The sequence below is a fragment of the Callithrix jacchus genome, chromosome 1, assembly GCF_049354715.1.
Source record: "Callithrix jacchus isolate 240 chromosome 1, calJac240_pri, whole genome shotgun sequence".
Classification (NCBI taxonomy): Eukaryota; Metazoa; Chordata; class Mammalia; order Primates; family Cebidae; genus Callithrix; species Callithrix jacchus.
The window spans coordinates 170,262,231-170,276,721 of NC_133502.1; the positions used below are offsets into that span (position 1 = coordinate 170,262,231).

The 14,491-nt window shown below is 55.6% G+C and overlaps 1 protein-coding gene across 50 annotated transcripts in view; it reads left to right on the top strand.

Annotated features, from left to right (window-relative positions):
* DAB2IP (DAB2 interacting protein) overlaps positions 1-13,487 on the top strand; it is a 211,232-nt gene extending 197,745 nt beyond the window's left edge. For 16 of the 50 annotated variants that reach the window (XM_078375548.1, XM_078375550.1, XM_078375492.1 and 13 more), the window contains 5 exons: positions 742-1,630; positions 2,409-2,561; positions 4,306-4,499; positions 9,417-9,504; positions 10,288-13,487. In XM_078375548.1, the coding sequence (XP_078231674.1) occupies positions 742-1,630; positions 2,409-2,561; positions 4,306-4,499; positions 9,417-9,504; positions 10,288-10,455 (1,492 nt within the window). In that variant the 3' untranslated portion in view covers positions 10,456-13,487. The remainder of the gene's footprint in view (positions 1-741; positions 1,631-2,408; positions 2,562-4,305; positions 4,500-9,416; positions 9,505-10,287) is intronic. The other 34 variants (XM_078375570.1, XM_078375545.1, XM_078375531.1 and 31 more) reach the window with 7 other exon arrangements.
* Positions 13,488-14,491: the final 1,004 nt, after the last annotated feature.

A 14,491-nucleotide genomic window follows, 5' to 3' on the forward strand; every position in this document is an offset into this window, starting at 1 on the left:
CTCCAGTTCCCCCTCCCACATACTTCCCTCCAAAGCCCCCCTGAGGCCCCCACCACGGTTATGCTTTCTTCCAAGGAACTGGCTTCTAGGGAGGGGCCAAGGAGAGGCCAGAGAAAAGCCTAGAGTGAGGAGGAGGCCAGGGCAAGTGCAGCCCTCCCCCCAAGCCATGCTCTCCACAGAGCCTGCTCTCATTCCTTGTTTTTGCCAGGAACTCCAGCCCCCGCCTGCCAGTCAAACAAGGGAGCGGCAGCAGGAGGCTGGGCAAGAGGAGGTTTCACCGGGCTCCCACTTTAGTTACCATTCTGATGAGGAACAAGAGGGAAGAGGCATAGGGAACCCAGTGGCTCTGAAGTTGGAGTTCTCAATGCAGGATCCGTGGATAGCAGAGAGTCACTGAGCTGTGGCTTAGGGCTTAGCTAAGGAGGAGTTTTCCAGAACAGGCCAGGCCTCAGCACTCATTGTCCCAAGATGCAGCTGAGCAGAGAAAGGGTCCGCCAGGCAGCGCGGCCTGAAATGTGCAGTGCTGGCCCCTAGAGAAGAGGTTCTGTGCAGGAGCAGCCGCCTCAGCCTCTGGCCTGGACTCTCCCACTCCTGCCACCCGAGCACATCCACCTCCCCAGCGCCGGCTTGGGCTGCCAGGCCCCAGCAGGTTGGCGGGTGCTGTGGGTTTGGACCCGCCCTGGCTGCACTCACAGTTCTTCTTTTCCCCTTCTTTCCCTGTGTGTGCTTGTCTCCCTGCAGTCTGATAGATTTCACCCGGTTACCGTCTCCAACCCCCGAAAACAAGGACTTGTTTTTTGTCACAAGGTCCTCCGGGGTCCAGCCCTCACCTGCCCGCAGCTCGAGTTACTCGGAAGCCAACGAGCCTGATCTTCAGATGGCCAACGGTGGCAAGAGCCTCTCCATGGTGGACCTCCAGGATGCCCGCGCGCTGGACGGGGAGGCAGGCTCCCCGACGGGCCCCGACGTCCTCCCCACAGATGGGCAGGCACCTGCAGCTCAGCTGGTGGCTGGGTGGCCAGCCCGGGCAACCCCGGTGAGCCTGGCAGGGCTGGCCACAGTGCGGCGGGCAGGCCAGCCACCAACCACACCAGGCACCTCCGAGGGCGCGCCAGGCCGGCCCCAGCTGTTGGCACCGCTCTCCTTCCAGAACCCTGTGTACCAGATGGCGGCTGGCCTGCCGCTGTCACCCCGTGGCCTTGGTGACTCAGGCTCTGAGGGCCACAGCTCCCTGAGCTCACACAGCAACAGCGAGGAGCTGGCGGCCGCTGCCAAGCTGGGAAGTTTCAGCACTGCCGCGGAGGAGCTGGCTCGGCGGCCTGGTGAGCTGGCGCGGCGACAGATGTCACTGACTGAAAAGGGCGGGCAGCCCACGGTACCACGACAGAACAGTGCCGGCCCCCAGAGGAGGATCGACCAGCCTCCGCCCCCACCCCCACCGCCACCTCCTGCCCCCCGCGGCCGGACGCCCCCTAACCTGCTGAGCACCCTGCAGTATCCGAGACCCTCAAGCGGAACCCTGGCATCAGCCTCATCTGATTGGGCGGGCCCCAGTGCCCGGCTGAGGCAGCAGTCCTCCTCCTCCAAGGGGGACAGCCCAGAACTGAAGCCACGGGCAGTGCACAAACAGGTCAGTGCTGCTAGTCAGAGGGCAGGGCTGGGCACTCAGACCCAGTGGGGCTGTCATACCCCATACCATGCTCCTCCTCTCGGTCATTTCACCTCCGCCCGCACCCAGCTGCCATTGCATCCCACCAGCCTGCCACATGCGCCACCCTCTCCCTCCTCCTGGCTCCTGCCTAAATCCTGTGAACCAGGGACACTGTGGCCTTAGAGAACTCCAGGCCCCCCTGTCAGTTCCCCTAGGGGCAGGCTGGGGTCAGAGAGAGAGGAGGAGAGTGCATTCATCTTCAGTTCCAAGCTTTTCGAAGCCCCCACCCAAAGTAGGAGTCATCCTACCCCACTCTGGTCCCACACTCCCAAAATGTTTCCATAGGCTGGACAGGCCTCTGGGGACAACCACCTGGAGGATAGACAGCCCCATCACCCAAGGGCTTCAGGTGGTACCTGGAATGGAGGTACCTTGGGCTGACCACCCAGCCTGCCCCTGCCCCCCTCTCAGCACAGCCTGCTCCAGCCCCTGCTGTGGCAGGGTCACTCGCTGTCCCCTTGGCAACAGAGTGTGGTGCCCAGGATGCCACCTGGGCTGTCGGCTCTGCCTCCAGCTGCCTTCTGAGAGAGAGTGTTCCCAGGTGGGGACTGCCTTACTAGGCACTCAGTCAGCTGGAGGTCCCCTCCCTTCCCACCATGCCCCAGAGCTGCTTGTCCTTGTGGCTCACCTGGGCCACTCCTGCCCCCTCCTTGCCCTCCACCTCCCTCCAGCCCCTCACAGCTGTGTTTCGTTGTAGGGCCCTTCACCCGTGAGCCCCAATGCCCTGGACCGCACAGCTGCTTGGCTCTTGACCATGAACGCGCAGTTATTAGAAGACGAGGGCCTGGGCCCAGACCCCCCCCACAGGGATAGGCTAAGGAGTAAGGACGAGCTCAGCCAAGCAGAAAAGGTAAAGCTGGACCCTGGCAGCTCGGGGCAGGGCGGGGCTGCCTCCTGGCAGCAGCTGGTAGGAGTCTCTCCCCCAGGTCCTCCAGTAAGGGGTGCTGCTGTCCTTGTGAAGGGTCCATCGTCTCTGAGCCCCTGTTCCCCATGAGGACAGCAGTCAGTGGGGTCTGGAAGAAAAGCAATAAGAGGAATGGATTAGCAGCTTAGACCTGAGGCCTCCCATCTGCAGATTGGAATCAACAGGGAATTGTCTTGGATCCATACTCCCAGGACCTTGGGAAGGCTCCTCAGCCCGGGCAACCGAGGCATCCAACCTGAGAACCTGGGGCTTGAGGGCTGAGGGTGCCCAGGATGTAGATAGAGTCCCTTTGAGGGAGCCTGGTACCTGAGGAGGCAGAGACATGGGTCCCCAGGATGGGTGGGAGAGCAACCCCAGCCTGGCCCCGGGGGCTTGTGCCTGCCTGCAGCCTGGCTCTTCTCCACTTTGGTCTCCACCAGGGCCTGGGAAAGGAACAGCAGTTACCAGCATGGGGGGTGGGGTCAGGCTGCCTATGAGATATTTTCTTCTCCTGGGAAAATAATCTTTTCTAAAAATCAAAGTCCCACTCTGCCACACACATCTAGCATCTGCTAGGGCGGGGGATGCTTCATTGGTCTCCCAAGCTTTCTAGCTGTGGCAGCTGCTCTGGATCCAGGGGTAGTTTTTGTTTCCTGCTGGTGGCCACAGTCCAGGTAGATGGAGGAACCAGCGCAGGCCCCTGAATGGCAGGCGCTTCTCCACTCCCCTCTGGATGCTCTTGCCCCTTCTCGAGCAAGGGTGTTGGGGTCAGAATGGCAGAACTCCTCCTCCCCGGCCTCAGGCGAGGCCCATCTCCATGCTGCATCCTGCCACCGCTGCCATCCCTGGTCTGCTACATCCACCTGCTTTCACCATAGTTACATGAAGGGGGACCAGGGGACAGGAGACACAGTGCTCCCAGAGCCCGAGTTTGGCTCAGGAGGGAGGAGGCCTGGCCTCACTCCAGGCTCCTTGTGTCCCTGTGTCCTCATGGCATCTGGCCTGGCTCGATCCCGGTGTTGGCCTTGCCTCCCTCAGCACAGAGCACTTGGCTCCTCTGCAGCCACACTGCTTCCCAGCCTCATCCCCACATCCCTCCTCTGCCCTGATCGTTGGGGTCTGTGCTGGGCTGAGGCAGATCCAGAGCCTGGACCACCTGCCTTTCAATTATCTCTTTCTTCGTTTCTTCATGCCACTGCCACCCCCTGGCTTTAGATTCAAACAGAGGCTGGGAAGCTGGAATCTTGCCCTGCTGGTCAGTTGCTCTTCATGTGACATGGTCACCATCTGGGCCTCAGTTTCCCCTCCTGCAGAGCTCCCACCTCTCAGGGTGCTGTCACATGTCTTTCATATATCCAAAGGTTCTTTAACCTTTGTCATAAAAAGCTCAAAGCCCTAGTTACACCCTGACTCCTGGGATTTGGGTTTGAGTCTTCATCCCTGCCGTAGCCATACAGGTCAGGCTGGGAGCCTAGAGTGGAGACCCCTGGGTGGGGCGCAGGCACGCATCTTGCTGCAGCTCCTGCTGGCAGGGCTCCTTGGGCGTCTCATTGCTGTGTGAAGTGGGCAGGTCACAGTCACTGGGGTCTTCCGAGTGGGGCTCCCTCCTACCTTTCCTCCCACTTGGGCTGACAAGGCTGTGCTCTCTGTGTCCTGGGTGCTGTGCCCGTGGATGCTGCCCCTCTGGCAGGACCTGGCGGTGCTGCAGGACAAGCTGCGAATCTCCACCAAGAAGCTGGAGGAGTATGAGACCCTGTTCAAGTGCCAGGAGGAGACGACACAGAAGCTGGTGCTGGAGTACCAGGCACGGCTGGAGGAGGGCGAGGAGCGGCTGCGGCGGCAGCAGGAGGACAAGGATATCCAGATGAAGGGCATCATCAGCAGGTGGGGCCCACACCTGACTGGCCTGGACATGGGCACAGACAGGGCAGCCATTGCTGCCTTCAAGGAAGCCCCTGGTAGGGGTGAGCAGCTGAAGGATGAGCTGAGAGTGCATCGAGGAGGGAAGAGAGTGGCTGGGCAGTGGGAGCAGTGTGAGCACAGGCCTGGAGGCAGGAGGTGGCCTGGAGGGTGAGCAGCCCACACAGAATGCAAAGCTGGGGATGAGGCTGGACCAGTCATGGCTGGGTCCTAATAAGCCTGAGCCCCTACAAGGAGCTACACCATCTAGTAAGCACTCTCAGGGGTGTTAAGAAGCTGGATTAGGAGGTACCAGGAAAGACAGTGAGGACCCCCATACAGGGTAAGAAAAGTGGGAATAAGCATCAGTTACATATAGTAGGCGAAGGTGGAAGACACAGCATAGCCCCCAGATTCCTCCAAAGAGTGTGGGCCTATCAGGGTGCCAGTTACTCATCTGGGAACTGTTGAGAGGAGTGGTTTGAATGGGGGATACTGCCAGTCTTGATATGCTGAGTTTTAAGGGGCTTGGGTTATTGGGGGAAGGGCTTCAGAGGGACAGCTGGTTTTAATGCTGACTCTCATCTTTAGTGAAGGCTTATGTCAGGCCCCATGTTGACACCTCCATCTCTCTGTCTCTGCCTATGGGTAGGGCATCCCTATGTCAGGCAGAGTGCAGTCAACCCACAGGGTCCCAGACATGGAGTTTAGTAATAGCAGGCGCAGGAGGAGAGACAGTGTGGGTTTATGTCTTGTTTGAATTGGCCTGGTCTAAGACCCCATCACCTGGACAGACCAAGCAGGTGTGCAAGAGCCAGGAAGTGCTCTGCTCCATGCTTTGTCCATGGCATAAGCCCTTCCCAGATTCCTTCTATTTAGGCCACCTGTTTCTCTGTTCCTGACTGTTGTTTGCTTCATTTACTTGTAGTTTTGTTCATTGTGAAATAGTTAACATGAGTGGAACCAGGGTGACTAGAACCCTGCTGTTCACTTGATCTCTAGCTCTGCTCTTGGCTCACCTGTGTGTGTTTCCAAGAATGGAAACGCCTTTCAATTTAACTGCCTCTCCACATGGTGTTTATTCTCTGCGGTGTGCGTGTTCTGAATTCAGAGGCTTGCTTAACATGTTTATTTTTACTAATCAATCCTGGTATATTTCCTCCATAATACAAGTGTCAGTGAGGTAGATAGTGTTCAAGTATTCTGTATCCTTACTGGCTTTTCTGTTTCTCCTTTCATTCCAACTGGTGTTTGCTTTATGTACGCTGAAATTATTCTTAGGTGCGTAATCATTTAGGCTATTTACATACTATTGTTGAATTAACTTCTTTGTCGTTATAAAATCACCTTCTTTATCCCTTAGAATATTCTTTGCTCTGAAATCTCCCTTGTCTGATATAAAATAGCCACCCCAGCTTCCTTTTGATTCATGTTAGTATGGTATATCTTTTTTCATCCTTATGCCTTTGGCTCATTGTCTTAGTCCATTCAGGCTGCTACAAGAAGAACCCTAGACTGGGTAATTTATAAACAACGCAAAGTGTATTGCCCTCAGTTCTGGAGTGTAACATCAAGATGCCAGCAGATTCAGTGTATAGTGGGGACTCTGCTTCATATTAGAGCGTGCTGTTGCTGTGCTCTCACTGCAGAAGGTGTGAACAAGCTCCCTTGGGCCCCTTGTGTAACATGAAAGCACTCATCCCATTTTTGAAGGCAAAGCCCACATGATGTCATCACCTCTCAAAAACCCTATCTGTTAAGATAATCACCTTAGGGGTTAGGTGTCAACATATGAATTTAGAGGGTGACACAAACATTCAGAGCATAGCACCCATCTATGAGTTTGTTTTACAGGCACCATACTATTGGATCTTGATTGTATCTAAATGGTTCTGCCTTCGATTGGAGTGTTTTGACAATTTACATTTAATGTCATTATTGATATGTTTAAATTTTTGCCTTGTTACCTGTTTGTACCATCTGTTCTTTTTTTCCTGCCTTCTTTTGGACTGCGTATTTTTTGTTTCCCTTTTGTCTCCTATTGACTTATTAGCTATATCTCTTTGTCGCTCTAGGGCAGGGACTGGCAAACTTTCTGCAAAGGAGCAGATCAAAACTATTTTAGGCTTTGTAGCCCATATGGTCTCTGTTGTAACTGTTTAGCTCTGCTGTTATAGCAGAACTATTTGTGTGAGGTGGCCATTTACAAAACAGGCAAGGGTCTGGCTTTGGCCCTTTCCCTGAGGCTGTAAGTACGGGGAGTCTGTCATGGTCTTTGTTCCTCTGTACTTTATGTTATCTGTTTTCCCTGGCTATTTATAAGATACTTTTTTCCCCCTTAATCACTGGTTGTCAGTAGTTTGATTGTGATGTTCATCGGTGTAGTTTTCTTCTAGTTTCTTGGGTCTTGGATTTGGATGTCTGCAGTCCCGCCTTCTCCCTGTCTTCCTCTGGGATTCCTAGCATCCCTCTGGGATTGTGTTAGGCTCATATCGTCCTGTATCTCACTGATGCTCTGTTGTTTTCTTTCTTCATTTTTTTCCTGTTTTTTTTTTTTTTTTTTTTGTCTTTGGTAGTTTCTATGACTGTGTTCAAGTTTGCTAATTCTTTCTTCAGTGTGTAAGCTGCTGTTAATCTGATCTAGTATTTTTTTCACTGCAGGTAATTGTATTTTTTCACCTCTCAGACTTTCATTTTGCTTTAAATTCCATCTATTTTAATTCTCATTGTGCTTTGACTTCTCTTTTCTGAAACGTAGAGTCTATTATACTATTTTATGAAACCTGTAGAATGCATATATAATACTTTGTTGCTTTTATGTCCTTGACTAATTCTATCCTTTGTGACATTTGAGTCTGTTTTTGCTGATTAATTTTCCTCTTGCTCATGAATGTTTCTACTTCTCTGTGTATTTGGTAATTTCTGGTTGGATGCCAGGCATTGTGAACCTTACAGTTAGGTGCTAGATGTTTTTGTGTTCCTTTTAATCCTTTTTTGGGGCTTTGTTCTAGGAGACACTGAGGTTACTTGGAATCAGTTTAATCCTCTCTGGATTTCCTTTTAAGCTTTGTTAGGCTGCATCCTGCAGACATTTTAGTCTCAGCCTAACGTGGCCCTGCTGGTGAGGTAGTTTCCTTCTGAGGGTCCTCTGGGATTCCCAGTGTCATTGTGTCACTCCACTCTCGCTGGAACAACATGAACTGCTTCTGGGATTGTTTTGTGTACTCCTTTCTAATGGTTCTTGCCTCGCCTGGTAATTTCTCATCTGCATGCAGATATTATTCAGTCAGAAACACAAGGGGAACCCCCAGTTGGGAGCTGTGTGGAGTTTCTCTCTGCCTCTTCCTCCTCTCTGGCTGTCTGCCCTGCAAATCCCACACCTTGACCTTCCCAACCTGCCTGACTCCTCAGCACAGCAAGGCTGCCGACTCCACCTTCCCTCTGCTCCCAGGCCGTTCACTGGGCTTACCTTGTTGGTTTCTCTTCTTTTAGAAATTATTGTACTGCATTGCCTGTATTGCGTCCAGTTTTCTAGTTTGTTTGTTTCTTTTTTCATTTTTTATTAAAGAGATGGGATCTCACCATGTTACCCAGGCTGGCCTCTAACGCCTAGCCTCAAGTGATCCTCCCTCCTTGGCCTTCCAAAGTGCTGAGATTATAGTTGTGAGCCACCATGCCCGGCCCTGTTTGTTTTTAAGACAAGAGGGTAAATACAATCTCCTTCCAATCTAATTTTCCTTAACAAAACTAATACCCTCCCCCACCCCCAACACAGGCTTTTCTCAGAGTGGTACCTTCCTGTACTGGAGAACCTGCTCCGGAGGTCCCCCCACCTCTGCTCCTCCTGGTCAGTGCTTCCTGAAGTGCTGGCCTGCTGCCCCCATTACAGTCCCATGCAGAACCAGCCCCGCCACTATGGCTCCCTGTGCGTCTGCTATGCATGGGCTGGTGGTTGCTCAGTGTGCGGTGGCTGCTATGGGCTGGAGGAGTCATGAGAGCAGGGATGGAGAGAAGCTTTGGGAGTGGATGGGCTCATCCGAGAGGAGTGCACAGAGTGAGGAGAAGTGAGGCTGAGGCCAGTGCCCTGTGGCACCCCTGTGTCCAGAACAGACAGGACAAGCCATCTGGGAGACAGGCAGACCCAGATGGAGTCCCCAAACCAAAGGAGACTGGGAAAGTGGGAGTGGGAGTGCCCAGTAGCAGGAGTATCTCAGGATCAAGCCAGGTGGCGCCAGGAGGGCTCACAGGAAGGGAGCAGCAGGGCGGAGCCAGCCTCCTGCCCACTGAGCATCTTCAGGTGGGTCCTCCCAGCCTCTGCCCATTGTCCTGCCTGCACACCTGTCCTTCAGATGTGTCCTTCCGATATGCAACCCACCCCAGCCCACCGACCAGGAAAGGTCGCCGTTTCCAGCTTGTTCCAGGGACCTGAACTTTCCACTAGCGCAGCTGCTCTGTACAGGGTGTAGTTAGTTACTCATTCCTCCTGCCCTGTAACTCCTTGAGGGAAAAGACTAGAGTTCATTCATCTTGGTACCTCGAGTGCCCGGTGCGGAGCCCGCACAACTTTGTGAAGATGGCAGGGGCATGGTGGAGAAAGTTCAGGGGTTTTGAAGGTCTAACACCCATTCCCACCCATCTTGGCTCCTGGAAGAACATTGGGAAGGGGCAGCCCAGGGGTCTCTGGGGCTTCAGGAGCAGCAGGTGTAGGGTGCCGAGGTGAGGAAGGAGCAGGCCCAGCAGTGTCAGTTGCTGGGAGTCAGCTGGAGGGCCTCTGCCCGGGGCAAGTATGAAGGCAAGTCTGTGACCCGAGGAGGGGCTCTCCTAGTGTATTCCTTGTTGCCACACCCTCCCCACCTCTGCTCTCTCCAGTGCCAGCCTGACTGTCCCTGTCTCTGGCTATAGGTTGATGTCCGTGGAGGAGGAACTGAAGAAGGACCATGCAGAGATGCAAGCAGCTGTGGACTCCAAACAGAAGATCATTGATGCCCAGGTAGGGGCTCTGGCCCTTTGGTCAGCCACAAGAGTTAAAGGGCCCGGGTTTAGGAGGGGGTGACTTTAGCCTCTGCATCCTCAGTTATACCTCACTGCAGACACTGAGTGGAATAAGAAACCAGAAACTTCTCTGCCCTGAGAAGTCAGACCTGTGGTCTTAGTGGGCCACAAGCTTATTAGGACAGGCTGTGAAAGGAGAGAGACAGCTCCTCCCCTGCTTGGCTCCTGGTGGGTATTGTCTTTCACCAGGAGTGCTGACCAAAGAATGGCAGCTCCCAGGAGGGAAGTTGGGGTGGGAGTGATGCAGGCTGGTCATAGGGAGCAGTGGGGCTCTTCCTTACAGCTATGGCATTCAAGCAGCACTGAGAGGAGGCATGAAAGGCACTCTGGCCCTAGCCTCCTTTACTCAGGACTGCACCCTTTCCTTTCACTTGCCCAGGAGTAGGCTGGGCCTTGCTCAGACTGTAAACTGCACAGACCAGTAGCTGTGACCTCTGGTGTGTCACATGCCACATGCCACATGTGAGCAAGAGTGCCTGCTCTAGGGGCCTCAGGCAGCCCATAGACGGCACTAGAACTGCTCCGTTCGGGATGAGAAGCAGGTGGTGAGGCTGCGTCCCGGATGCTGCGGAGCCTCTGCCACCGTCTCCTGCCAGCCACTCACAGCCCGGGGCCTGCCTGCCCTCCTCAGCTCCAGTCCTGCCTCTTTCCAGCTCTCTCGATGTTCCCTTGGTCCCAGGAGCCTGTCCCATGACCCCCCTCACACCCCCGTTGTCCACAGGAGAAGCGCATTGCCTCGCTGGATGCTGCCAATGCCCGCCTCATGAGCGCCCTGACCCAGCTGAAAGAGAGGTACAGCATGCAAGCCCGTAACGGCATCTCCCCCACCAACCCCACCAAATTGCAGATTACTGAGAACGGCGAGTTCAGAAACAGCAGCAATTGTTAACCTGCCTGAGAGGGAGGAAGCTACCCAAGGAGAGGGGGACTATGTTGGCCAAGGGCAGGGTCTCTGCCAGGGGAGGCACCCACGGTTGCAGCCCCAGTGCGGGTGTCAGGAGGCTGAGCCTCCCCTCCCCGCCGCTGTCCAGGAGGCGGCCACAGAGGGAGCCGCCAGAGACTGAAGCAGCATGAGGCGAGGTCACCAGCCGCTCCCTGTGGGGTGCGGGCAGAAGAGACTGCACGCTGGGGAGTGGGGGACAGCCTGATGGGGCAGGGGTCCTGCCAAAAACGTCTGTCGGTTCCTGAATGTGGTGTGTCCTTGTCCTCCTGGATCTGGCTGAGTGCATGTGTCCCCACACCTGTGCCAGGGAGGGGGCTTCCTGGAATGGGGATTCAAGGGCTAGGGGCCTATACCTGTGGCTTCCTCTCGCCTCCCTGGGGGGCCCAGGACTCTCTGGCAGCCAGGCCCTGTCCTGTGGGACCGGGCACTTGGCAGATGGGTTGGCAGGCAGGAATACAATGGGGAGGACACAGGGCAGGAGTCCAGTGTCCCCCTGCCTGTCTCCATCCAAAGCGCCTGCCACTGCATGCAGCCTGTTGGGACCTTCCTGGCTGTGAGGAACTGAGGATTCCTACCCACCCACCCACTTCAAACCTGTCCCAGAGCGCCACCTGCCACCTTCTGCCCTGCCTTAGTTCTATTGCCAGATAGACCCAGTGAGGGCCATGGCTTTTTCTTCTGGGCTCTTGTCCCTGTGGGGAGGACCCACAGCTTCCCACACTTCCCACACAGGCCCAGGCTGATGCTCGAGGGCTTCCGGAAGCCAAAGATCTGGGCTGAGCCGGCCAGATTGCCCTGAGCACTGTATCTGCCTTCTCCTGGGGCCCAGCACACCCAGGCCACAGTGGCCCTGTAGGGAGTGCCACCTCGTGCTCACCCTGAGAGAAAAGGTGATCCTTCCTCTGAGTGATGGTTTTAAAAAAGATTCTAATGCCTGCAGGCCCTGAGAAGGTGGATAACTGTGATTTTTTTTCCTTTCACAGTATGCATTAGAAACAAAAGCCCGCTTGCTCGCTTGCTGGAACACAGGGGCCTTTTAAGTTGAGCGTGCGCACTGCATGGGAAATAGCGGCCCTGGAGGATGTTAGACTTGCTCCCTCTCCAAGACAGCAGCAGCCTGCACCCGGCCCCGTGTGTGCGGCCGGCCTCCTCCTCACCCTTCCCGGCCCCCAGCCAAGGACCCAGGCGCTGCACACAGGGGAGGGGCACACCCCACAGCTGGGGCCGGTTTTCCTCAGCTCTAGGCTGTTCTGTAGCTTATCTGCCCCTCCCCCCCCTTTCAAAACAGATGAGCAGGAGCTCGGGTCTCTCTCGGCCCCTGTCTGTTTCCAGCCCCTGCAGATTCCGAGCGCAGGCCCTGGGTAACAAGGGTGGGAGCGGGGCCTTTGCCAGCAAAGCCAGGGCAGGGCGAGCTGCAGGAACCACCCCTCTGTCCCTGCAGCTGGAATGTGCCGCAGAGGCCCCACCTGAAGGGTGGATGTGCTGGAGGGGTGGCCCAGAGCCATACTGTGCCCACCCTGAGCTCGGGGACAGGTGACAGTGGCTGGCACTGGGAAGGGGCTCTTAGATGTAACCTACAATTCAGTTAGGCTGGAGACAGATGCTGCTGGAGGGAGTGCTGGGCCGCCAAGGGCCACAGACCTCAGGAAGATGGGAGGCGGGAGCAGTGGCCCTGCCCCCACCCCTTCCTGCCCCACTCCCCTGTCTGCCCCCACCCCTGCACCTGCGTGCCTGAGACCAGGGCGGCCACACAGGCAGGGCCTGGCTCCAGTCTCGTCCTCCCACTGCCCAGTGAGCCCTGCCCTCCTCCCCACAATCCCTTCCCACCGCTGCCTCATAGAGTGACCTCGGACAGAGCCCCCCTTACCAATACGGGGAGGCTCCCAGGGCCTGGACAGGCGGGCTCGGAGGCCGCCTGCTATGGCCGGTGCCAGCTGCCCTTGAGTGGGTGGGTGAGCTCTCAGGCCGAGAGCCTTATTTACCTAGTGCAAAAACTGTAAAAGTGTACAGACTCTTCACAGATTTTTATCTTAATTGCAAGTCTGCCAATTTTGTAAATGTTCTTGGTGTTTGACTGTAATGTAACTATCTCACCTAATGGTTGTACATATCCTTCGGTCCTGGTGCTGCCGAGGGCTGGCCCGGACTGCTGCTCTCCCAAGGGTTTTTATTTTATTTCTTAATCTAGAGAACAGTATTGGGCAGGAGGAAGAGGCTCGGGGTCTGGGGTTGTGTTTTCCTTGCCTGTGGCATTTATGTGTTGGCATTGCAGTTGCCGTCTGGTTAGGGGCTGCTGGGGCGTCTTCACTGGGCCGGTCAGTGGGGGCTCCTGCCCAGGCCACAGAGAAGCTGACTTCCCGGGAGCTGGGCCCTGCCTGCAGCCAGGGCTGGGGTTGCCCGAGGTCCTGGAGGGAAGGATAGTCCCTGCTGAGGAAGAACACAGTCCCCGGGCCCCCTGGTCACCAAGATTCAGCCTCTGCTGGAGAAAGCCACGTCCTTCCCTGCCAGCACAGAGGCCTGACTTTTTTGCTTAACTTCCACATTCTGGGTGATGGAAACTGCCAAACCTCCTGTCAGCGAGGACTCTTTCCGACTGCCCAGAAAGTGGGGTGGAGGACCAAGGCTACAGCTCCGCACGCCCTGGTCCCCCAGAGCATCTGCCCCCAAGTACACCTCCCCCTGAGCCCCGCCCAACTGCGGGAACCAGACTGTCAGGGAAACAGCCCCTCTCTTTTCTATACACTCAGCCACAAAGCCCCCCCAGCTCCCACACCACATCCCAGCTCCCCTCTTTTGTAAGTATGTGAAAAGGAAAAATGCAGACATTGGAGTCTGGCTGGAGCTCCTCCCTCCAGCTGTGACTTTTAACTATGTAATAATGTACAGAGGAAGCCGTTGGTGTTCTAAGACTCTGTGTGGCTGTGCAATTTCTGTACATTTGCAATTAGAAATATTAAAGATTTATTTAGCTATTTTAAGCCTGACTCTTGTCTCCATTCAGCTGTATGATGTTACAAGGATGACTCTGAGTCCAGAGCGGACACTGTCCTTTACCAAGGGGACCCCAGCATCTGGTTCACCCTGGTGGCAGTCATGGGCAGGGGATACCCCTAATGCCAGTTGTGGTGGTCTGGCCAGCTTGGCTCACTGGGTGATCTGGGATTGCCCCTCTCCTCCTCTGGGTGGAGGGGTCTCTGCACCAGGGAGTAGAGCAGATGACCTCTTAAAGGCTCTCCCCTGGCTCTGACATGCTTGGAAGTAAAGTCTTTGCCGTCCCACCACCTCCTGGGAGACAGGGAGGCCCCAGCACCTTCCCTGCAGCACACACCAGCTCTTGCCGTGCCCTGCATTAAGCGCTTTTTCATCCACTGAAATCTGGCTCTGGGAGGGAAGAGACCAGGGAGAAGAGGTTGGCCGAGGTCCCAGCAAGTCATGGCAGGGCTGGACTAAACATTTCTAAACTTGCAACACCTGGAAAGTCAGATTCAGGCTCTCCCAACTGACCCACCTGCAAGGCTAAATGCAGGCCCTTGTTGGGAAATAACCAGCACTCAGGCCCCCTTTCAGCTACACCTGCGAAGAGAAGTGAGCAGCCTGGGTCCCGAACTGTTTGTCTGCAGTGTCTCAGGATCTGGTCTTTCAGTGCAGTGCACAGTCACTCCAGACTGGCTCCAAGGGACAGGTCCTGGTCCCAGCCCCAGCCCAGCCCCCTCAGAAACCAGACACTGCCTGAGCCGAGTTTCTGCTGGGGGCAAGGATACCTGTGGTCACAAAGCCAGATGGAGCCCCGGGTCTGTCACCTAGACAGGTGCGTCTGGCTCCAGCCAGGGATTGGCCAGAGAGAGAAGCCTCAGGCCTGCCCCTGTTCTTGCCCCTGCTGCCAGCTGGAAGCAGGTACAGCAGAGCCACATGCCACAGGAGCAAGGCTGCACTGTCAGCCTCGCCAGCGACCCCTGTGTGCCACCTCCCACTGTTCAGCACC